At 37.1% G+C, this 23,186-nt stretch overlaps 2 protein-coding genes across 4 annotated transcripts; one reads left to right on the top strand and one right to left on the bottom strand.

The window, feature by feature from the left end:
* Positions 1 to 575: 575 nt before the first annotated feature.
* Positions 576 to 2,568, top strand: LOC149819161 (uncharacterized). 2 transcript variants are annotated; one of them, XM_089985252.1, is made up of 2 exons: positions 576 to 894; positions 2,015 to 2,568. In XM_089985252.1, the coding sequence occupies exons 1-2, from the start codon at positions 651 to 653 to the stop codon at positions 2,173 to 2,175; spliced, it is 405 nt and encodes a 134-aa protein (XP_089841378.1). In that variant the 5' UTR covers positions 576 to 650; the 3' UTR covers positions 2,176 to 2,568. The 2 variants fall into 2 exon arrangements, with proteins under 2 accessions (XP_089841378.1, XP_089841377.1); XM_089985251.1 differs by having other exon boundaries at positions 2,012 to 2,568.
* Positions 2,569 to 14,247: 11,679 nt separating this feature from the next.
* LOC149819160 (binding partner of ACD11 1-like) lies at positions 14,248 to 19,658 on the bottom strand. 2 transcript variants are annotated; one of them, XR_016427145.1, is made up of 6 exons: positions 19,518 to 19,658; positions 16,465 to 16,568; positions 16,318 to 16,393; positions 15,363 to 15,446; positions 14,609 to 15,275; positions 14,248 to 14,461 (listed from the first exon to the last, which is right to left on the bottom strand). XR_016427145.1 is itself a non-coding variant. In XM_089984624.1 (5 exons), exons 1-5 carry the CDS (start codon positions 19,521 to 19,523, stop codon positions 14,709 to 14,711), a joined length of 837 nt encoding a protein of 278 aa, XP_089840750.1. In that variant the 5' UTR covers positions 19,524 to 19,658; the 3' UTR covers positions 14,248 to 14,708. The 2 variants fall into 2 exon arrangements, 1 of the variants encoding a protein (XP_089840750.1); XM_089984624.1 differs by having other exon boundaries at positions 14,248 to 15,275.
* Between the last annotated feature and the right edge of the window lie 3,528 nt (positions 19,659 to 23,186).

Raw genomic sequence — 23,186 nt, 5'->3', positions numbered from 1 at the left:
GAAAATTGTCGTGACTTTTTTCTCACGAATATGTAGGCTCTTGTAAGTGGAGCGGGTTTGTGTCCGGATATCCAACTGACCAGTTACTGATTACCTGAACTCAGAGAGTCCCTTGAGGGTGCGATACCTATTTGGGTTCAATCTGTTCAAGATCCAGTCCGTTTACAGGGAAATCCATTTTCAAAAAAGCTGATCGGATCCAAATCTAGCAAGCTCTCTTCCTGATTGATTTTGATCCAATTTATGAATTAACATTTTAAGCGCTCCAGCAATGTCGACTGAAAAGTACGGGTTAATAACCCGTTACATTCATTTGCAGCTCCGTTTTTCTCTCGGTAAAACGGCCACACTTTTTCTCACCGACCCTCTAAAACCTATTTACACAAAATGTCCTCAACGTTTTCCAAAATGCCTCAGGTAAACTCAACGGTCAACAGCCTTTTCTTGCCCGTGACGATTCCCAAGTTCCAAACCATCTTCTCCTTTTCATATCTCCCAAAAGTCGAGGGCAAAAACGTCAACATCTCACTATAAAAAACCCTAAATCGCAGGCGTCACCGGAGCGTCAACTCCTTCCTCCACCTCCTCTTCTTCTTCTTCTTCTTCTTCTTCCCTCCGAGAGATAGAGAGAGGCTCAGAGGAGATCAACAATGCACAGGCTCTCCCTCTCGAATTCCCCTTCGAAGAACTCGCCGATCCGCTGCGGAAAGGCGGAGAAGGCCCTAGAGAGCCGAAGGCAGGAGGGCGAGGGGAGGGAGGAGATCCAGGAAGCCAAGAGGGAGAAGCTCAGGACGTGGGGCTGCCGGAAAGAGAGACTCGTCCATCTCATCCCTCTCGTCCTCCTCTTCTGCATCCTCGTCCTCTACCTCTTCTCTTACGATCCGCTCCAGAAAGGTGAGAGAAACCCTGAGCTGTTACTCGGTCTCGAACGGAGCGATTCGATTTTTCAGCTTTCCTTTCTTCCGTTGTCGATCCGCGTTCTTGCTCCGGTACAGATTTTGCTCTTATCTTGTTTTAGCCAACTGCATTGTTAAAACCGATTTTTTTGGATAGGCGCCAGTTGCTTACCTGAAAATTCTCCAATTTTCTCGGTCTCAAGAGAGTCGAGTTACTGTTTTTCGGATTTCTTTCCTTTAAAAAAAATGCGATAAAGAAGCTCTTTTTTACAGGGAAATGCGAATTTAATATACGATTGTGTTTTTTTCCTTTTCCAAAACGGTACGAATTCTAGTTTCTTTGGAAATTTGATCAAGAAAATATTTCTTTCCTTTCTTCTTCCCAGTCGATCCGTGGTCTTGTTCTGGTCGAGATTTTGTCTTACCTTGTTTATAGGCAAGCCTGTGCATGCGGTTCTTCATTAAAATCTTGAATGCAAGTATCAGATTTTGTATGTTCCTGGGTCTTCTTCTCATTTACCTGATTTTCCTCGGTTCTTCACTCAAATCGTCCTATTTTTGTATGTTTATGGATCTCCGTGTCTCATTTTGCTCATTTTCCGGGTCAACTTGCAGTTTTTGGTCGATTCTTCGTGTGCATCGTGATATCAAATATCCGGTTATCCGTCCTTTCTTTCCCCTGCCGGTTTAGCTTGATATTTTTTTTATTTCGTACAGAATATTCATCCGATGCGATACTCTGGATGTAATCCGCGTTTTCGCTTCGTCGAAAAAAAATCTTTCTTTTCTCTTTTCCAGTTTTTTCGTACGTTTCCTTTTTCTTCTGCCGCTCCTATTGTTCTGCTTTTTTTCTTCTCACGCGAGCTCATTCTTCTCGTAAGAATGTGAAGGAAACCCTCTTTCGAAGCAATTGAAACCAAAAGCACCATAATTTTCAACAAAGAGTCGGAAGGAGGATCCGATTATCCGGTTCTCTATAATTTTCAACAACAAAAGTCGGAACAAGCATCCGATTATCCGGTTCTTCTTACTCTCTCTCTCTCGGCCATCTCTTTGCAAATTGACATCAGATTGTGACTCTTTTCCTCGTTTTTTACTTTTTTCCCCTTTTCCAGAAGAGTCGAAGATCGGCGGCGTGGGTCGATTTTCCGATCGACGGAACGGCGATGTTTTGGCGCTCTACAGCTATCGTAGCCTTCAGCATGCGGAGAGGAAGGACGCCGCCACAGCAACACCATCTCCTCCGTCAAATCGCTACAGAAAATTCGCCGATGTTTAGGCGGCGTTGTAAGGGGGAAAACATCTTAAAACAATTTTTTTTTGTTGACTCGAATCCCTTGCATGGCACGTGCCAACTGTCTTCTTCGCACGTGTAAAAGACACATTTGAGACAGTGGGAAGAAATCCAGCCGGAGATAGGGGTCCCCGCTTGCCGTCGCCTTTGCGCTTCGCGTCACGAGCGGTCCCCTCTGATCAGACGTAACACGTCCCTGCAGGCCGCAGCGTCGCGATTAAAGCGTGACGGTGTCCATCCATCCGTAATCCGTTGTCAAGTATGACGCACGAAAGTGCGAAGCTTATCCTGGAGAATTATGAAAACGTCCTTGTAGTTTGGGTAGCGATATTTGTTTCTGATTTATTGATGAGGGGCATACTGGTGATATGACGTTTAGCACAGGTTGTTTTTGGTAATTTTGAGGACGTTTAGTAGCCGTTTGGTAGGGATGTTTTGGTAATTATGGTTGTGGCTTATTTTCCGTCGCCTATTTTTGCCGCTTCGGGACCACGCGGCGAACTCTTTGGTTTTTACAAAGTGCAAGCTAGGAAATAAGGTGGGGATGCCCTGGATGGACTAGCAATCACTGACGGGGTCTTAGTGTCCACGTTGCATCCTAAATTGTGTTTGCTGATGGTTGATGGACGGACAGGATGATGGTCCCATATTGGGCGCATGATCACCCTTTTATAACGCGGTCTTCGTAGCTGAAATATGACGATGATGATGATGATGATTAAATTTTGATTTTGAAGACTGGTGATTACATATGCACGTGGTGGTGCTACGGTCAATGGGGATCAATGTGTATAATATTTTTATCTAAATTAAAAACAGATACATCTGGTTACAAACTTCAAAGAGCTTGCGGCCCCAAATCCATAGCTTTGAGCGAGCAAACGCATCGAGGAGATCCATAGAGTATGCTCACATGAGGCAAAATCAAAACAGCATTTCTTGTTACCAATATCAGTGTATCGTTTCTATTAGGGCTGAATATGTCCATACGTATCGTATCGGCCCAAAATCGATAGGAAACAAGCTGTTTTGGCTTAGTTTTTAAAGGTTTAAATTATTTTTAAATAATATTAATATCATTTTAATATTTTGCTGACACATGTCATCTGCTGATTAAAAATTTGTCTGATTCAGTTCAATTCGGTTCGGGCGGATTCTCTGATTCGTTTTGAAAATCGATTCAGGCCCGATACCTATTCTAACAATATTTGACCAATATAGACTCTTTTATCACTAGTTTGAAACCGGACTCCACAAGTTGAGGGACTGATTTTTCTTTTCTTTTTTTTACGAGAAAGAACCTTGTTAAGACTGCGGGTCACTTAATGGATCCGGCTCCTTATGAAGTAAACTCCATGTAATCCATCGATCTTGATGCCTTGACAGGGACCAACTGAAAAAACGGTGGGGTACATCTTGGAATCCATGGAGTTTGATCCGAGTTGATAAGCTATTTATTATCATGCACATTTGGCATCCCACAAAGCCTGCCTGACCATGATTAGGAATTGCATTGCGTCTTTTTTATCTAAATTGCTGCTGCATGTGACTAACATGTTGCCGGAAAGTACTCAACTTGCCAGTTGATGAACTCGGTCACGATTCATGGATTCGGTCCCATGTGCATGTTCAAATGATACCCTAACTCGTGACATAGGGGGTTAATCACATGGGGGAGTTGCACGGCCCTGACATCGGTTTAATGCAGGCCCCACTCAAAATGCTTCCAGGTGATTGGTTCTTGGGTGATGGTTTAAAGAGATCCTCCTTTTTTAAACCATTACTCCAGGGTGCCACTTTTTGCCATTGGAACCGTCTTTGGTTGCTCTATTTAGGAGCCATCCTCATACTTTCTTGGTGAAGGGTGACCTAGAGAAGATGTCCAAAGTCAGACCCGTTTGGTCTGATAGAGATGAAGTAATGTCTCTAGAATCACATTACCATTATCCAAGACGCCAACCCAAGTTTTTTATTTGAGAGATCAACCCACTTGGTTATCGAGCTCCAAAGAATACCAGACCCTTATCAGACTTTAATCACTCACGAGAGCCCCACGGCAGTACTGGTAGAGCAAGGCCTGCCGTGGAACAATAGAAAAAACCGGTCATCTTCTTGTTTTTTGCTTTGATGGCTTGTTTGATAAGAAGATGATGAAGGAGCATAGTAGGAGACTTAGGTCCATAAGCATTCGTTGGGATTCATTTTTGTTTTAGATTTTTATTTTTGTTTTTGTGTTTGGATCACTATATCATATTCATATTTTTAGGCTAAAATCTTATTTTTTTAGAAGTTTTATCATATTGGGTAATTTGCTTTAATTAGAATTAAGTAAAATCTCATGTATTTATAGATGAGCAATCTACGTAGATGAACAGTGGAATGAGATAAATTGGTTGCTCTTTTCCTTGATCTCTTGTTTTCCTCTTTGTTTCTTCCATTTTCTTTCATTTTTCTATTTTTCTCAATTTTTGTGCATATGACTAGTGGAACTTAGATTTTATCGCTAATCGCAGTTTACATCAGTTGGTCTTAGAGCAACACCCCAATTGAATATTCGTGATGTCGAGCAACTCTAAAAGCAAATAGAGGAAAGCCATCGAAGTGCATATGGATTGTGTCGAGACTGATGCACGTGTTGTAAAATATCAAATCTGCGAGATGAGTCAAGGCATCACATCATTGGTAGATATGTTCAAAACCCCATTTGGAGTCCTGTGGACAGACGCTACAGTGAGAATCTTGGGTTTTTCATCAGGCAGCAAAGACATCGTTCCAATCTAAAGAATCAGTGCCCAATGAGACAGTGGTAAGTGGTGAAAACCCTAACCTATGGACTTACCTCAACAACGCATCGATGGATGTATCACAACTGCAGAGAGCCACTGACAACCAAGCAGTTACCGGTGGGTTGGTACTAGTGACTCCCCGCCTTAAGGCATATCCAGTTTGGTCTACATTGAAGTTGGGTTTCCACCAGTGAAACGTAATCAAGATCATGCAGAGCATGAACCTAACGTTGTGTGAAATTAAAAAGGTTAAAATCCATGCTTTTTGGTAATCTACATTATAGTTGGATTGCAACAAAATTCAAAAACAATATTTTTCTTTTTTAACCCTTAAAATGGAGTAATGCAAGTTAAATACCTTGACTTATAAAATTAAATTAAGGTCATCCTTGTCAACAAAAGGAACCAAGATTAAGCAATTTGAATTTGAAGAAAAACATTTTGAAGAATTGTAACAAATGTAGTGTCCTAAATTTCTCAGTGAGGGAAAATCCCGTAACATATTAAATTTTTTTGTCTTGGGGAAAGTCTTGAGAAAACAACAGCATCTACAAAATTTAAAGTAGTAGAAAATATAAAAACACAAAAGTGCTCAAGTATCACCATAATATTGCAAAAAACCTTGACACAAAAAAATAGGTGACGTTTTGAAAATATTACAATTTTTTCAAAATAATGCTGATATATGTATGACTATGCTGTTCTTCAAATTGTATTTCAGATCAGTTTTAGTTACCTCATATAGCTTTTTCTTTTTTTAAGAAGCCTCGTATGCCTAGTTGGGTCCGTCATGTTTACGGTATTTGGGCCTAGTAAATCTATTACCCTATGCTGATGAATAGGACAAATTTGGGTCTACTTCTATCTGAAATGAGGTTCAGCCAACTTGGCTATCATCCAAGGATGACCAACCAGAAATAAGGGGATAGAATTATGCACCTAAAGGCCCTTGCTGGCCTAATTCAGTCTGGTGGGCCCATCCATTTTGGATTATTATGCCAGACCACTAGGTGTGAGGCCTAATTATTTGACTTGATTAGTTGATGGACCAGGCTATGACTGATATTGGTCTGGCATAACTCTATCCATTGTCCTGATTCCTGTCCAAAATTCAGATAATTCAAGCCAATAATGGTCCAGTCTCACGACTCCTTAAGGTAAGGGGTAAGCCCATAGAGTTTTACGCTGTTAGAACAGTGACTAAGTACGAAAAACAAAGCTAGCGCAGCTAGGTCTATGATCCTGAGGATGGTTTCTCTATATAAATATAAAAAAAAAGTAAGGTTCAAGACCCTGCCACATCCTGGTCAAACGATCGGGTTTAAAACAATCCCAAGCTAAACGCCTGTTTTTTTTTTAATCAGAGAAACTATGTTCATGTTTGAGATCAAAGACCTAGCTGCGCTACTCTTAGGTTATTTATCTCACCCCAGAGCCTACGCTGGGTATTGGAAGGAAAGTGACGCCTGAGGAAATTTAACACTGACCACCTGTTTGATAGCCAAGGTCCAACCCTTTGAAACTCACACATTGCCCCTTGTTTGCTCTTACAATAAGTAAACAAGTAATGCAGTCACCGCAAGACCTATGGCTATTTAGATTTCATTGCAATTATGTGCAGGAATATATTTAGATTTCATTTCAATTATGTGCAGGAATATATCATTTTGGCTGCTTATCCCCCGTGACACAATCGGACACTAACACGTATGGAATGTATCTGAATAATTTTAGTAGTTTTAGATTATATTTAAATAAATATATTTTTAAAAATTAAAATATAAAAAATAGCATTTTATTAATTAAAAGTTAAAAAAGTTGTGTCCACATGTCTTACTTTTTTTTTAATGAAGAAATGAAAAATCACCCCGAGATCACAGAACTAGTCCTGCTAGCTATGCCGGTTGTACTTAAGTCGCTTTCCCAAGAGTGTAAACCTGTGGCACACTCCTTGCCCTTAGGGAGTCGCCTTGGTTCGGTGCGAATAAGAAAAATAATGCCCTTGCCCCTTCTTTTATGCAAGAGGCTAATGCCCATGGGAATGTGATGCAAAATGGGAGGTCCCGATCTATGAGAAAATTCTACCAAGTTACGAGATTATGTAATACAGCAGAAAATTGCAAGAAATAAACAAGAAACTAGAAAAATTGTAGGAAATTTAACTGAAAAGACAAGAATAATCAAACATCCAACTTCAATTTACCTTTTACATAGGGTTCTAATCTTTTTATAGATGAGGTATCCCAAAACCCAATTCAAATAAACTACCTAATATCATAAACTCCTAAAAATATAAAACTCTTTTTAATTATCCTAAACTAATAAAATTTGAATATCAAATTCAAGACCTATTACAAAATGATCCAAATGCTAAAAAATGATCTAAATAATAAAAAATCCTAAAATATCAAAATAGATCCAAACAGATCTTTATGGGTCTTCTGCTCTGCTCCTTTATCATTCTCCCTGGGTAGGAGAATACTGGTCCTCAAGTTTGGATCCTACTTGTGCATTTTCCAATCTCGTTTCACTTTGTGGGTTATGAGCCCTCATCTTGAAGTCTTCTGGATCCTTCTATTGGTTAGGATCAAATTGATCAAATGAGTCTAGTGTAGGCTTGATCCAATGTGAAGAAGTTCATGAATAAAAGATATGCACCTCTTGCTCTGTCGTCCCGTGCTTCAAATGTTGGTTAAAAACATGGCTTTGGCCCAAAAAACTCAAAGGAATCGGGTCAACCAAAGAACGAACCGGGGTTTGAAGGCACAATCCAATGTGCAGGCCACCGAACGAGTCTGATTAGGGTTCAAACTGACTTAAAACAGCTCTAAGTTGGTCTGCTATTGATAGATCTGATGTCATATGTTTATAAGGTCTGTATCCAACAAGGGATATGGCCTAGATTGCTTAAATCTGATGTTATATACTTATCCACTTATAAGGCCTGGATCCAACAACGGAGCAAACCAGATTTGGATGTAAAGTAATGCAGAAGCAGTATATGATAATATGGATCATATCCGGATTGAAAAATGACCCTGTTGCACCGTATGTGACCAAATTCCAAGAAGTACAAGCTATTACTAGGGGTGTAAACATACTGAACTGAAACAAATTTTAGGTTTGCTCTTTTGTTTGTTAAGAAACATCAGGTTCCAGCCTGTCTCAAGCCTAGTTATCCAAGTTGAGCTTAATTTAGTTTTATTGGTGAGCTTCATATCAACTTCAAGCTTCATTTCAAGCTTAGATAAGACAGACATTGCAAAGACCAAGCCTGGACCCATATTAATCACTAAAACTTCGAAATCAGTGGCATTATAAGCAAATAAACCTAGAAAAAGGATCTGAGCGGTTAGTTTACAACTTTAGACAAACCCACAAGCAAAATATTTGAAAGAAAAAGCAATGAGTGGAAACAGAATGCATATTAAAATTTGAAAATCTATGAGCTATTGAATTTTTTGGAAAGTGAGTAAGCTGCGTTGATTGAGCTTTGGCTTCATTTCATTTCAAACGTAAAGTTAGTGTTCGAGCTTGCATTGTTTGCTTAAGAAAGATCAGATGTGCTTTCAATGAATTGAATTCAGTCAGGCTCAAGTAGCTTGATTTGATAACTACCCCTTGCTAACAATCACCGATTATTCGGATTTTCACTAGTGCATTGGTGGGATTCACTAATTCATTAATGCCCACGCCGGCTCTGCTGATCTGGTAGAGATAACTTTAGAATGTCACCAAGGTGAAGTGATGCAGGAGCGGGAGCAAGGTCTATAGGGTCCATTTGGATTTATTTTCATTATTTGGTTTTCTTGTAATTATTTAGTTTGGTCGTGTTTTGGATCTTATTTAATTCCGGATTTATCTCATATACTAAGTAGGATAGGGTTTCTTTATATATATATATATATTCATTGTAGAGTAGAAGAAAAGATGAATGAATTATTGGTGATTTTGAGTTATTTTTGTATTATCTTCCATTAATTTCCTGCTTGATTAGTTTGTAGCAAAGACGGTGTTGATTCCTGCGGGGTTCAGGAGCGATCCTCCTATCCCCTACATCATGAAGCGACAACACGAGTTTGAAACCCATGGGTGTGCATCCCTTGCAGAAAGGCTGAAGCAGGCTGTGGGTAAAGGCAGGGGCGTAGCTAGGATTCATGTGAGGGGGGGGCAAACAGGCGTGTAGAAAGAAAAAATTATTTGTGTGATAGTCGGGGGTTCGGGGGCAGCGCCCCCGGAAAAAAAAATTGAGATAAAATAAAAAATGGCTACAATTATTAATAAAAATCTATTTCATATGGACAAATCAAACTATTTGCTGCAGTAAGGGCTGGGCTAAAAAATGGATAAAAATCTATTTCATATGGAATCAGGGCAGGGCTAGGACTGGGCTTTTAAAATTTTTTTTTTTTGACTGTTTGGGGAGGCAGGACTGGGCTACAGCCCAGTCCTGCCCCCCCCTAGCTACGCCCCTGGGTAAGGGGACCCAACAATGAGCTTGCAAACGAGCTAGATGGTTTTCTCTGGTTATCCTAAAAATTTCCTGCTAAGAGTGGATCATGTCCTTTGCAACAGCACTCGCTAATTCAGATGCAAAACAGCAAAGTTGTCATGCCCTGTGTAGATCTGTAGTGATCCATAAAAATGGATTTCACCTTACCATCTCATTCCCAACATTAAATAGTGTGATGTAAAATGTGCAAAAAAATGTCCACGCTACCACACATGATGCACAAATCACACAGAATTGAGCATGCGCATGTGACACAAAAAATAGACAACTAATAGCTTCAATTGATGGGTCATTCTAGATGCTAAGCCAAAGGACCGAGCCAATACTATGTATAATGCTTATGATACAAGGTAATTCAAATGTTCATTGCCACATTTCTTAATAGCGATTTATATGGCAGTGTGCTTCCCCACTATGATCATTATGGAGAGATCTATATGAATGCTTATGACATGCATAATCTTCCAATAATATGGGCCTTGAGATATTCTAACATCATAACAAGTACACTATGCTCCCCTTAGGAAGTTAATCTAAAATACATCTCATATTCTACGCAAACTTTGGAAAAACAAAATCAGGTTCTCACTAAAATAATTTGATTCAAATTGTGCTCTCTAACAAAAAGGAGAAAACGATAAACACATTTATGGGCTCAAATTAAGCAAAAAAATACTTACAATAGATAATATGATACAGATAGTACCAAAAATATTCCTTAAAACTTTATCTGAAGTGGAAAATGTTTGCAATAAATACAGAACTAAAGGTTCTTTTCTGCCAAATCATGGTTGGTAATTAGATGTTCGCTGCGTAATCAGGGGATATAACCATGACCACTTTATGCTACAGTAGTCCAGCAACAAATGAACATTTAGAATTTTTTTTCGACAGAGAAGGCTGGGGTTGGGCAGACCCCTACCAGTTATACAACCATACCATTTGGGGTTCGAACTTGCAATGTCCTAAAAACCCTGATTTTTTTATATTCTCTTGATATCCAAAATCGCAAATATCCAACATGGTTAAGACCTTTTTACCCTTCACAACTGCAAATTGAGACCTTATTGCGATAAAATTGTACCGTCCATTGGCTAGGTCCAACTCCCACTTAAATCCAAAATCACAGGGTTTTTTTTATGTAGACTTCACGAACTTGAATAAATTTATTTGTGAATTTTTGGTGAAACTGAAACCACTAAAATCATAAATATTCTAATTTTGCATATAATAAATTTTTTTGCATAAAAATATTTACGAAACACCTCTCGCATATATCCTGAAACCACATTCATTTATGGGCAAAACTCCACTTAAAAGGAACCAACAAAATCACAAACATGCTATTTAAATATTTACAAAATTTTATTATATGTGATTTCTTTAATAGTTGCAATTTTATCGAATTATATATATATACTTATTTTTTAGGGTTTCTTCTTCTTGTTTGTGTCGGCAAAGAACTTCTTTGTAGAACCCTTGCGGTGATTCTTGCATGCCGAGGAGGTTGTGGTATCATCCTTGTGATCGACTTCCACGTCTACGGGTTCAAAAGGTGAGTTGAATACAATATATATGTGGCTATCCCTATGCATATTTTTGTTCAATATGGTAGCCTACAATTAGAAGTGTGAATGGTGATCATTGAATATCCCCATGTCGATTTGTATTTAGTTGTTGCTATGAATGTTTTTTTTATGTTTTTTTGTGTTATCATCAACGTCTCCAGCCACCCGATTTAACGTTTAGGGTTTATTATATTTATGATTTTTGGCATAAAAAATTATATATTATTGTAGATAATTTATGATTGTTTTTGTGTCCTTTAGTTAATATTTGTTATTCTTGTATTGGTGTAATGAGGCTAGGGTTCACTATGCACAAGCATTGAAAGGGTTAAAGTACACTATCATGGTTGTTGTAGGTAGTCAATGATGGCGTCTGAAAAGGCTAAAATACACTAACGTAGGTCTGATTATACTAATTGAAAATCTTTACTTGTCTCTAAAAATATTACATTTAAAGAATTTGCGACTTTGACGTCTCGTAAAACTGAATATACGGCAAACTTATTGAGCCTCTGGTATAGTTATTCTCCAAACAACTAAGAAATGTTGATAGATGTTGAAAAAAATGATGATGTAGAATCAATGATAACCATCCAAAGTTAATTAATGGAATGATGTGAATCTCGTGGAGAATGCACATGTATCTTAGGCACCATCTATCGAGATGAGTCATTTGATGATTATCCAATTGTCCCAAACAGTGGACGATATTGATGTTGTACATGATCGATAAATCACTGCAAAGGATATGAAACCATGTGTCTCAAATAATGAAAAAAGAAGTGTCAGTGATCTTCATCGCAATAATTTGAACGGCATGCAACCTTCCTGAGCATACAACAATGCTGGGTACAAGTTATAATTTTGATATAATTTATGATTAAGATGTAGGTGTGATGATGAATGTGATATTTTGATGGTTAATCTTGAATGTTGGTAATGCAGGAATGGTACATTCATGGAAGTAAATGAAGCGATAAATACAATGGATTTTGATTTAGTTGGTGCAACCAAACAGTCAATTAGTGATAACAACGATCATGTTGATATTGCAAAATCGGATGATATCGATGATGATGAATATACCATATCAATAGGAGACAATGAAGACATTGATGATATTAGACAAATAAGAGCGGGTGAAAGCGATGCACCAATGACATTGGAGAATGCAAACCCTTGATTCTCGTTTAATGAGTTAGCATACAATGAAGAGCAATTAAAAAACACTAAGCAGAGCCATCTGATTTGTATGAGCAATTTTGTAATGAAAAACTTAATGATTGTGAACAATTTCAATAGCTATCATCACTCAAACGATCAAAAAATTGCTTTAGGCAAAAGGTTGAATGATCTCCAGCACTGCAGCAAGTTTTTGAAAGATTGTGATCAGAAATAACTATAAAGCAAAATTCTTAAAGAATTGCAATAACAGAGTCATTGTCGTATGCACGAGGAAGAACACTCATATGATGATTGATTGCCTTTGAAAGATCCATTGTACAAAGGTACACGAAGTAGGGTTTTTTTAAAGTGAAGAGGTATGATAACCAGCATACATGTGGTGTATCACTAGACAACCTTATAGTGGAGAAAGTGTCTTCCAAATAGATTTCAAGTGTTGTTCACAAACACGATAACCCAAAAATAACTCTAAGAGAAATCATGAATGACATCAGTCACAAGGAAGGTATGGGGGTTACTTACAAATAAGATTGACGTGGATGAAAACACACTAAGACTGCATTATATGGTTCATTCGAACAATCCTTTAAGATGCGCCTATTTGGATTATCTGTTGGAGAACAACGACTTGGCGTATCATTTTCTTGATGCTAACAAGGTATGTTTTTACACAATTTTGCACACTTACAAAAAAATTTCACGTACACAATTTGGTTACACTAGATTTATGTTGCAACTCTTAATTACTTTTAACTGGAGCAACGAGCACTGAGTTTTTTGAAAGATGAACATAAAAGAAAAGGAATTTAGGATGTACAATTCCACGCCGAACACATATTTAGCAGATAAAAACCTCAAACAAGCAATACTATAACATAACTTACTCAATATCGTACTTGCTTTTTGTGTATGTTTGTTATCTTATTTTCGTGCATGTGTTGCAGGTTCATTTTTTTAACGTAATTTGGGTTTGACTGTTACAAAGATTGGACAACGTAGAGGATGAAGGGTATTCCTTAACAAGAAAATGAGTAATTACTTTGTATTTATTTGTTGACTCATTTTGTACATGTATATATTTTTCACTTGGTATTCTCATTTTACAAGTACGATTGTGATATATTTGTCATATAGTATATACAATACTTTGACAGAACTTCACGTAGATATGTGTTTATATGCCAGTTGTTTACTAATTTGAGATGTTTATTGTAGTTAGTTGTTTGCTAATAAAGGGTTATTTTCAGCAAGATATCACATATATAAGAAATCATATGATGAAGTTCTACAAGCACATGAAGAAAATGACTTTCAAGAGTGTGAAAGACAATGAAAAGGTGAAGACATCGATTAGAGAGGTGCCATAAGAGTCGCTCCAGGTAGCTAAAATGTGGACAATTATGCACCTTTGAAATAGATAAAGTTAAATTTACATTTGTAATTGCATTGATCAAGTTAAACTTTGACTATAATTTTATAATGAAGCTTATGTGTTAAATGTAACTTTGTAATTGCTAAACTTCAAGTTATTTGATTTTGTGCAAACCAATTGTATTTATTTCTATGTTAATCATATTGACTTATCTATACACGGAGAAACAATTTTTCAAAATTATCTCATTTTTGCTGATCAATAGGATTTTCGCAAATATACTTCTGAGATTTCAAAACATATATGCACGTATGATATATCCCGTGGCTTTTTGTCTTGTTCGAGTAGCTAGGCACATGGAGAGCACTATTTATGCGGGTGTAACATAATTCATTAACATTACATGGTCATCAAGAGTAACTATTCAGAAAACTTAAATACCTACGCATATGGAGAGCACTATTTATGTGTTCTAATATACTTCACTCAAATAATAGTCATCAAGACTATCTGTTCATAAAACTTGAAAACACTTGAAAACATTTATTCATAAAACTTGAAAATCTACGCATATGGAGAGCACTATTTATGTGGACTAACATACTTCACTTAAATTATAGCCATCAAGACTAATCGTTCATAAAACTTGAAAACATCCAAAGATTTAATGTGGATTGTCCAAACAAGAAAGAGAACAATACCACAACCAAGATCACACAGTGACAAAGCTGGATTAATATACCCGACATCAAAAGAAGATGGCCATACATTACCACAATCTCCATTTTAAAGACTGGAAGGTCCATCTCCAAAGCATCAATCGTGTCCCTGTCCTTCAACAGTCGAGCTCCGGCCATAATGAAAAACACCAAAGGAGTGCATCAGCAAAGCAAATACAAGCCTACCAATCTTGTATCCTTTCACTCAACAAACATAATGTATCTATCAACTTGTCACTTTTAGTCCAAAAAAAAAAAAAGGAAACCAGACTTACTCTTAATATGTCCCTTAAAGATGGAAGACATCAAATACACCCAAACTAGAACCCAATATCTTTCAAAAGGGTACAAGCCTATTTACAATGTTTTTGATAATCAAAGAATCAAGCCTTGTGCAGGTGGAGGCTTTGAAGAAGGTTCACTGGGTGCAGCTTTTGGAGTCTCAAGGACATGAACCGCTTGATAGCCTTCAGTATTTTCTCTTATATTTTCTACTTCTGCCTTCTCAACTTTCCCCTTGGCCTTCGAACCGACATCTTCTGCAGCCTTGGCAACCTTATTGAAGGCACCGGTAACCCATGAAGCTCCAGTTAATACATAACGATTTTTCATAATGGCAGAGCCAGCACTGCTAACTTTCTGCTCAGCAGCAGCAAAGGCAGTCCTGGTCTTCTCGGAAACATGGAATTTCTCATCCACTTCCTTAACTTTCTCATTAACAACAGTGGTGCCCATACTTATCTTTTCACTAAGTCCTATCTTTTTATCCAGAGAAGCAACTTTGGCGGTAGCACTAGACGTGAGCTGGTGCTTCTCATCAAATGATTTTGCTTTGTTGAGGGCATCCTTACCTAAGATGAAACCCTTGGAAAGCATGCTGCTGACAACATCCTCTGTCTTCTGAAACGCAGATTCAGCGCCACTGGCAGCGTTTTCTTTTTCCTGGAAAGACAGAGATTGTCCAGTAAATATCCTAAATGATGACATGCTTTATGCAGAAAAGATGAGTGGAGATAGCAAGAGGAGCACCACTGGAGGAGCTGAGGCAATAGGTGGTGGTTGGTAATCAGGAGCAGGTGTTATGGAAACAGAGAGATCAACTATTGTAGCACCCTGTTCCACAAGAAAATTTTAATATATCACGTATGCACAATGTCAGGACAATAGATAAGAAGCAAAGGAAGTGAAGCATTAGAGGACAAAAGTGCATGCTACATCAATCAGACATGCCGTCAGCTGTCATAAACCACTTAAAAGGCTTTAATGGAAATTGAATTCTTGGGAAAGTTACAAATTTGGACCTGTTTCAGTCCTCACCATCCAACCAGGAGAGCAGAAAGGAAAAAAAAGAATGGAGAATAATTAAACAATCTTAAAGAGAGAGAGGAAACAACAAAAGATTTCCATCAGTAAAATGAAATCATAAATCCATTGATGTACAAATGCATCAATAGAGAAGCTTCCAAAAGACAATAGCTCAAGCATAAAATGCAAGACTTTAGGATACTAATCAGAATAAAGGACAAAGAAATAAGCTTTCAGATGCATATGTTTCCAGAACCAACCAACTAGGAGTGCCCTTCGAAGCTTAAAGTGATGCTGGAAAGAATATCTTCAGTTCAAGCTGTTTGACAAAAAAGATGAAAGAAAGTAGGAAGGAGAGATGGAGACTAACACTCTTTACAAAAGTAAGTGGGACAGATGGAGACTAACACTCTTAAAAATAATAAGTGTAGACCGATTTGCATAAAAGCACAGTAAATAAACTTCACTAAAAATATAATCAGTAAAAACTTGCCTTCATGGAAAAACAAGAAAAGCAAACAATAAATGATATGTGATAGAAGATATACTCAACATGTTGAAGATAATGGCTGGTTTTACCTTAAATTTCAGTAACAGCTACCATCTCATGAGATGGCAATTCATGGACTAAAGAAAATATATTTCAAGAACAACATGAGCACAGGGAAAGCAAATATACCGAAAGGAGCAGTGCAGTCTCAGCACCCTGTGAATCCTTGAAAGTGACATATGCAATTTGAGATCGCTCACTTTCACTGCAAGTGAAATAGGTCCTTATAAAGAAAGGAATTTCAATAGTCTTACACGAAGTCACAGACAATCAAACCTTTGCATTTCAACATATTCAATATCGCCAGAAAAGGAAAAGAATTCTTTAATGTCACGCTCAGATGCACCTAAGGAAACATTGCTGACTTTCACTGTTCTCACCTGATTTAAAGAAACATAGGGTAAGAAAGAAAGGTAAAGGGAACCAGTAAATGTCCAATGGATCTGCCGTTGTAGCAAGAAAAGAAAGCAACATTTGAGAGATTAACAGAGTCTATTTCCAGTATGTCCTTTGTAGAAACAATAATGAACTGCAAATTACTAACACAGAAAATATAAGGTGACGTGTACAACACAAGAGCCAACCAAGGCCCCATGCCATTTGTTCATGTCACATTCATCCTTTGTATAAACAATAATGAACTGCAAATTACTAGCACAGAAAATATAAGGTGACATGTACAGCACAAGAGCCAACCAAGACCTCATACCATTTGTTAATGTCACATTCATCCTATTTACCAGCCTCAGGCTCAACCTACTTAGGCTGGAGGCAGGTAATATAAGCTAATATTTTTCTCTTTTCCATTTCATCTATGAGAGAAGGGATTGAACCTGCAACATCCGTGTTCACAAAAATTGCTGCTGAATTGGGACAATAATAAGTGCTTTTAGTGCATACAAAATAAACCAATTTCCTTTATTCCTCCTCACAAACTTGGAATGGTGTGGCAACTAATTAATGTGCCATGAACATTTTGCAACATTATCTAACTATGCTTGGTGGTGGAAATTAATATGAAAAGCCACCAACATATTCTGAAATTTGTTAGAGGCAACAAAAAGAAAGTGGTCGCCCTAATATCCACTAAAAATGGCTAAGCATAAAAAGCTCATGCATGGTTACAAGCACACACAGGCATACATAAGAAAACTCAAATATCGTTGCATAATATGCATCATGCCACTGCCCGCTCCCAACCAACACACACACACACACAAGGGGTTAAATGATAGCTGGACAAAGAGTCGCTCTCTCTCTCTCTCTCTCTATATATATATATATATATATATATATATATATATATAGCTTCTATGGTGGTAGCGTACCACCATAACTTACGGTGGTACATTCTTGATTTACGTAGATATAAGCTCCAAAAGCAAAATCTAACCTTTGGATCATGTTTAGCAATTTGTATTTACTAATTTTATATGTTAAAGTTGACTCACAGATGATGTTTTATATCAATTTTAAACAGCCTTATTTACATGAATTGTGAACCGTTGATCCTTTATTGTCTCAAAAAGAAAATCTTGTGGTGTATTAGACATGATAAAACCATCCACCATAGTAAATAAACCAAGTTTAACACATTTGTATGGTTAGATTCATCATTTGGTGGCTAGATTCATTTAAACAAGAGTACGTTCCACCGTATGGTATTATGGTACAAACTTTGTTGTCAAAGGCGACGACTAGGCGCAGCCCCACTGCCTGGGCGACCAGGTTTGGGCGGTGGGGCCCTATATTACCGCCTAGGCTATTTTCAGAGCCAAGGTTTTTTTTTTGAAGACATCATTTGTTTTTTTATTTTTCTTCTTCGAGAAGAAGAAGAAGACATGTTATTTGTCCATTGCTTGTATTATGTCTACGGTTGAGAAGAAGAAGACATATTATTTGTTTATTGCTTGTATTATGTCTATTGTTGAGAAGAAGAAGAAGAAGACATTATTTGTCTATTGCTTGTATTATGTCTATTGTTGTTAAAATCTTTTTGTATACATGATTTTATTTTTTGTGTATTGTTCTTCACATTTTTAGTTGTATTGTTTGTTTATTCAATTGTTAATTTATTCTTAATTTGTTTGAGCAAGTTAAGGTTATGTAATATAATTGCTTTAGAGTGTTCAACAACATATTATTTGTCTATTGCTTATTATTGATTGATTTTATGTTGTATACATGTTTCTTATTATGTTTTTTATGTTTTTTTAATTTTTTTTTCATTTGGGTTACCGCCTAGTGCCTATGACAACTAAGGGTACAGAACCACCATATATTTTCCCTATATTCCAACCGATGACCAAGTTACAAAAACAAATAAAGTCAATATTAGGAACTCCGGAGCATTTCCTAACCCGCAACAAACTGGATGGGACATGTCAGCACGAATATCTAGCTGGATAGCTAAAATTGCTTTGCACAAATTGGTCAACACGTTGCTATATGCAGCCAAGATTGGGCCACCCTGAGACAGTATTACCATCCCCCTCTAAGCAAACACAAGTTGATGGAAGCATTTATGCATACTTTAACCCACAACAAAAAAAAGAAGAAAAAGAAAGAAAAAACAAGTGTTAGGGCATGCATATATGCAGGGGAAATCAATCTCAAGCACGCAATACCATAACACAAGTTGATGGAAACATTTATGCATACTTTACCCCACAACAAAAAAAAAGAAGAAAAAGAAAGAAAAAACAAGTGTTAGGGCATGCATATATGCAGGGGAAATCAATCTCAAGCACGCAATACCATATGCATATACGCGCATGCATTTCCGGGGTATATCGTTTCCAACGAAACAAACAAAAAAAATGTTTTCACACATCCCGATTCTTATTTAATTTTCCTAGTCCTGATTCTTACTAGTTCCTCTACGTAATCTTTCGATCGGTAAACTATTCAGTCAAGTTCATTTGGGCGCAGCAAGAAGAAGGAAATGAATCCCTAATTTGTTATGCTTCGAGTTTAATTTCCAACTCCTTCGGTCATACATCCTATGTTTTTGGACAATCGAAGAGCAACAACAAATGCCAAATATCACATCACAGACACATAATAATCCATCAATATCCAATCTCACCCAATTCCTTATCAATCATAGTAGATAACATGCCACCATGAAAGCCCCAAAATTCATGAGGAAAATACTCTGGGAGTCACTTCAACCCTAAATTTACGGATTTTAAAGTCATAGGCACACGTACATACATCAAATGTGAGATCGATTTCCAATTTCACGAAATTATTTCAATTGAGATCATAATCAAGCAAAAAACAGTAAAAGATAAGGAAACAATTTGAATGATCGCAAATTCACTCACCGACATTGAGCCTGAGTTTTTGAGAGAGAGAGAGAGGAATCTCCTCAGACAGCTCGAGACGTTGGGAATTGAAACCCTAACCCTGAACTTAACCCTAAAGAGAGGAAGGGAAGAAGGTCTTGGGAGGCCCGCTTGAACGCTAGACGTGAGAGACTAACCGTCATTAATTAAATTTAATTTCCGTTATCTAATTAAAAAACTGTGTGCGCGTTCAAACAGCAACTGAATGACCAAAATACCCCTAAAACAGTAAAACCTATGCTTATCTGGTGAGCAAATCAATGGGTCGGGTTTGACCGAGACCCACCCCGTACCAAACTTTATTATAGGGGTGCAGGGGTAGGGGTGTCAACCGGCCTGGTTTACCCAAACCCGACCCGAACCAAATTTTATAGGGTCCGGGTACGGTGATAAATAAGAAGACTCGGGTGCGGACCTGAAGGTCCGATTAATACATGTTCCCTGATATAGTTTGTGAAATTTTATACCAGACCCGGACCCGACCCGAGTTTTGATTAAGACCCACAAATTTTCAATGCAAAAATGATAAAAAAAATATGGTTTTTACCAGGTATGGTATGGGTTTGGTTCATGTAGTTCTTATCGGGTCCAGGTATGATTTTTCTCATAATGGACCCGATACCATACTCAAAAATCTGGTCCAAGTCTGATTTCACTTGGGTCCAAACCAAACCTGACCCGTTGACACTCCTAGTGAAGGGTGATAAACAAGGAGTTCCTATTAGAATTCTGGTCATAATCAAAGGGTCCAATTAATATATGAAGCCGAGTATGGTTTGTGAAATTTCATACCAGACATGGGCCCAACCCGATTGAGATAAAATATAATTTTACTAGGTATGCATCGAGTCTAGTTCATGTAATCTTTGTAAGATTCAGGTATGATTTCTCTTATAATGAATCCAATTGAACTCAAATGTGGACTAGGTACTAGTATCTCAAATCAGATCTGAGTTTGTTTCCACTTAGGTCCGGATCAAAGCTGACCTATTGACACCCTTACAAATATCTATGGGTGTCAATGGGTCAGGTCTGACTCAGATCCGGCCCATACCAAACCCTATAGGGCTAGGGTTTGGTGAAAAAGAAAGAGGTCCAATCAGATTCTGGGGTTGAACCTGAAGGGTCCGATTAGTACATGGAGTTGTGTATGGTTTGTAAAATTTCCTACCAGACTCCACCCGACCCAACTTTGAGTTAAGACCCATGAATTCTCAATGTAAAAAAAAATAGAAAATATTATTTTGCAGGTATGGACCAGGTCTGGTTCATGCAATTCTTATAAGGTCAGGGTATGGTTTTTTATATGACAGACCCGATAGGACCCTGTTCCAAATCTGATACACGCATCTTTAATTGGATTTGGGTTTGAACCCCCCGTGAGTCCGAACCAGATCCAACCCGACACCCCTACAAATATCTGACGCCGTCGCGATTACAATTTTTTGCATTAACACAATGACAAAATTAGCCCTAAGCCTACAAGAAATGCCAGATATTTTTTTCCGGCATCGCTATCTAGCTAGGGAAGGAGACGAGGTGCTTGAGACTGGGTTCATGTTGGGCTCAAAAAATAACTTATTTTGAACTCATGAAATGAAGTAGGCTCAACAAACTGAATGCGAACAATTTGTTTTTTTGGCTGACCTTGGCTTGTATAGGCTCGTTAACTAGCAATAAATGTATTTTAAATATATTTTAGATTATAGCGTAGATGGCTGAAGTGTTTAACTTACAAGCATGTTTAGAATTCAAATCCTATTTCTTGCACATCTAAAACAATGCATTTATTTTTGTAAATGAGTTGCTTTGAGCTTCTCAAATTAAGTTTGAAGCTCAAAATTTTATTGTTTTTTTTATTTTAAAATATATATTTTTGTAAATGAACTAAACTCAAGGTTGGCTCCGTTAACTGGGACTTGCTAATATCTGGAGCTCAGATCGATTCATTCTATTGTGAGATGTATTATTAGATTCGGATGTAAAGACATAAAACCGAATCCAACTAATGGATTCGGGTTGGTCACCCAAACCTTTACTGATTACATCCTTGCCTTTGAGAACAAAAGGCCAACTCATTTACACTTCTTTGATACGAATATAACAGATAATGCTGTTATTTTCAAAATATTATGATTTTAATATGACCTTTTCATTAGCCATTATTCTACCATAAAGAATGTTGATATTTTCAAAAAAAAAAAACGCTTGTTTTAAAAATGTCATATTTTAATATGATATGAACACATTGAGATTTTTTTCACTTTTTGTACTACTTAAACATTCACCTTTGGGCGGAGTTACGTTCTGGGTAGGGTGGGCACGTGCCCAGCCTGACCCAGAAAAAACCCCAAGGAGTAATGGGACCTTGGGAGCGTAGGTGGGCAGAGCCCACCCTGACCTGGACTGCAGGTGGGCAGTGATCTGGATCACAACCCCGAGCTGAGCGACGAGTACATACCCACTCCACTCGTTCTTTATTCTTTTAATTTTGGTTAGAAAAATAAGTTTTTTTCAGTTAGCATAAATTTATGATTTTTTTAGAAATTAAGGTATTGATTTGAATTTTTCAAATGAAATAAATGTTTAATTATAAGGCTTTAAGTTTTTTTTGTTTTTTTCTTAGGATCTACCTCATAATAGCATAAATGTTTTGATTTTAGTTTTTTGTTTTGTTTTTTAGCATAATGTATGATAGGATTTTTATTTTTTATTTAGTTTATTTTAAAATTGCATAAATGTTTAATTAGAGTTTTAAGGTTTTTTGTTAATTAGCATTAGGCATGTAATGAGTGCTTGATTTTAGTTAGAATATTAGTGGGTTTTTTTTCAATGGATGTAAATTCATGGTTTTTTAGAGATTAGGGTATTGGTTTGCATTTTTTTCAAATGATGCAAATGTTTAATTACAATTATTTGTTTTCTCAAATGATGCATATGTTTAATTACAGTTATTTGTTTTTTTTTGTGTTATTTTTTTTATATCATTAAGCAAGATTTCATTAATCAATGCCTGCTTTTGGTTATTACTACTTATGAAACCCTTGAATCTTTGTTTTTTGTTAGAATTTAAGTTTTTATTTGTTTTTTAAATATCACAAACATTTAATTAGGCATTTTTGTCTTTTTTGTTTTTTCAATCAACATTAAATATGATTTCATGAATGCATGTTTAATTTTGGTTAAAATGTTAGAGGTTTTATATTTCTTTTTCAATTAACATATCTATGAGTTTTGAATCATGTTGATAGAATTTAGGGTTTTGATTTTTTTTAGTGTGCATTTGTGCCGACCGTAGCTCAGATTCCACCTATGTTTTTTATACACTATATATCTGTATATACCATTATTTCACCATAATTGTCTGAAAAATTAAAAATTTTAAAATATCATGAGATATTTCCTCACAAAAGATTTGTGATTATGTTCATGAGCAGTTACAAATCCTTATCCTGTACTGTTTGCAGATGTGTTGTCCTGCCGCGTGCACTCATCATAAAAAAACATTTTTTCTGATTTTTTATTGTCCGTTCTTGTCCGTCTGCCATTGTTCTGTGAGGGCATAGAACAACGGTGAATGTTGTTTTTGCGCCTTGCGCATCTCGACAAGCATGGGGCCTGCGCTCGGTGCATCCCACGGACGGGGAT

Source organism: Nuphar pumila, chromosome 13, assembly GCF_984573655.1.
Source record: "Nuphar pumila chromosome 13, dmNupPumi1.hap1.1, whole genome shotgun sequence".
Taxonomy (NCBI): domain Eukaryota; kingdom Viridiplantae; phylum Streptophyta; class Magnoliopsida; order Nymphaeales; family Nymphaeaceae; genus Nuphar; species Nuphar pumila.
The sequence above is the reverse complement of the archived record's forward strand: the minus strand, read 5'-3'. Positions and strand labels throughout refer to the sequence as shown.

Bases quoted from the DNA above. Each gene is read 5' to 3' on its own strand.
- LOC149819160 (XM_089984624.1), bottom strand. The intron at 15,447-16,317 runs GTATATTTGCTT...CTTGTGGAACAG, and splicing joins AGACTGCACTGCTCCTTTCG to GGTGCTACAATAGTTGATCT. The intron at 15,276-15,362 runs GTGCTCCTCTTG...CTGTCTTTCCAG, and splicing joins TTGCCTCAGCTCCTCCAGTG to GAAAAAGAAAACGCTGCCAG.
- LOC149819161 (XM_089985251.1), top strand. From the start codon at position 651: ATGCACAGGCTCTCCCTCTCGAATTCCCCTTCGAAGAACTCGCCGATC. The intron at 895-2,011 runs GTGAGAGAAACC...CCCCTTTTCCAG, and splicing joins TTACGATCCGCTCCAGAAAG to AAGAGTCGAAGATCGGCGGC.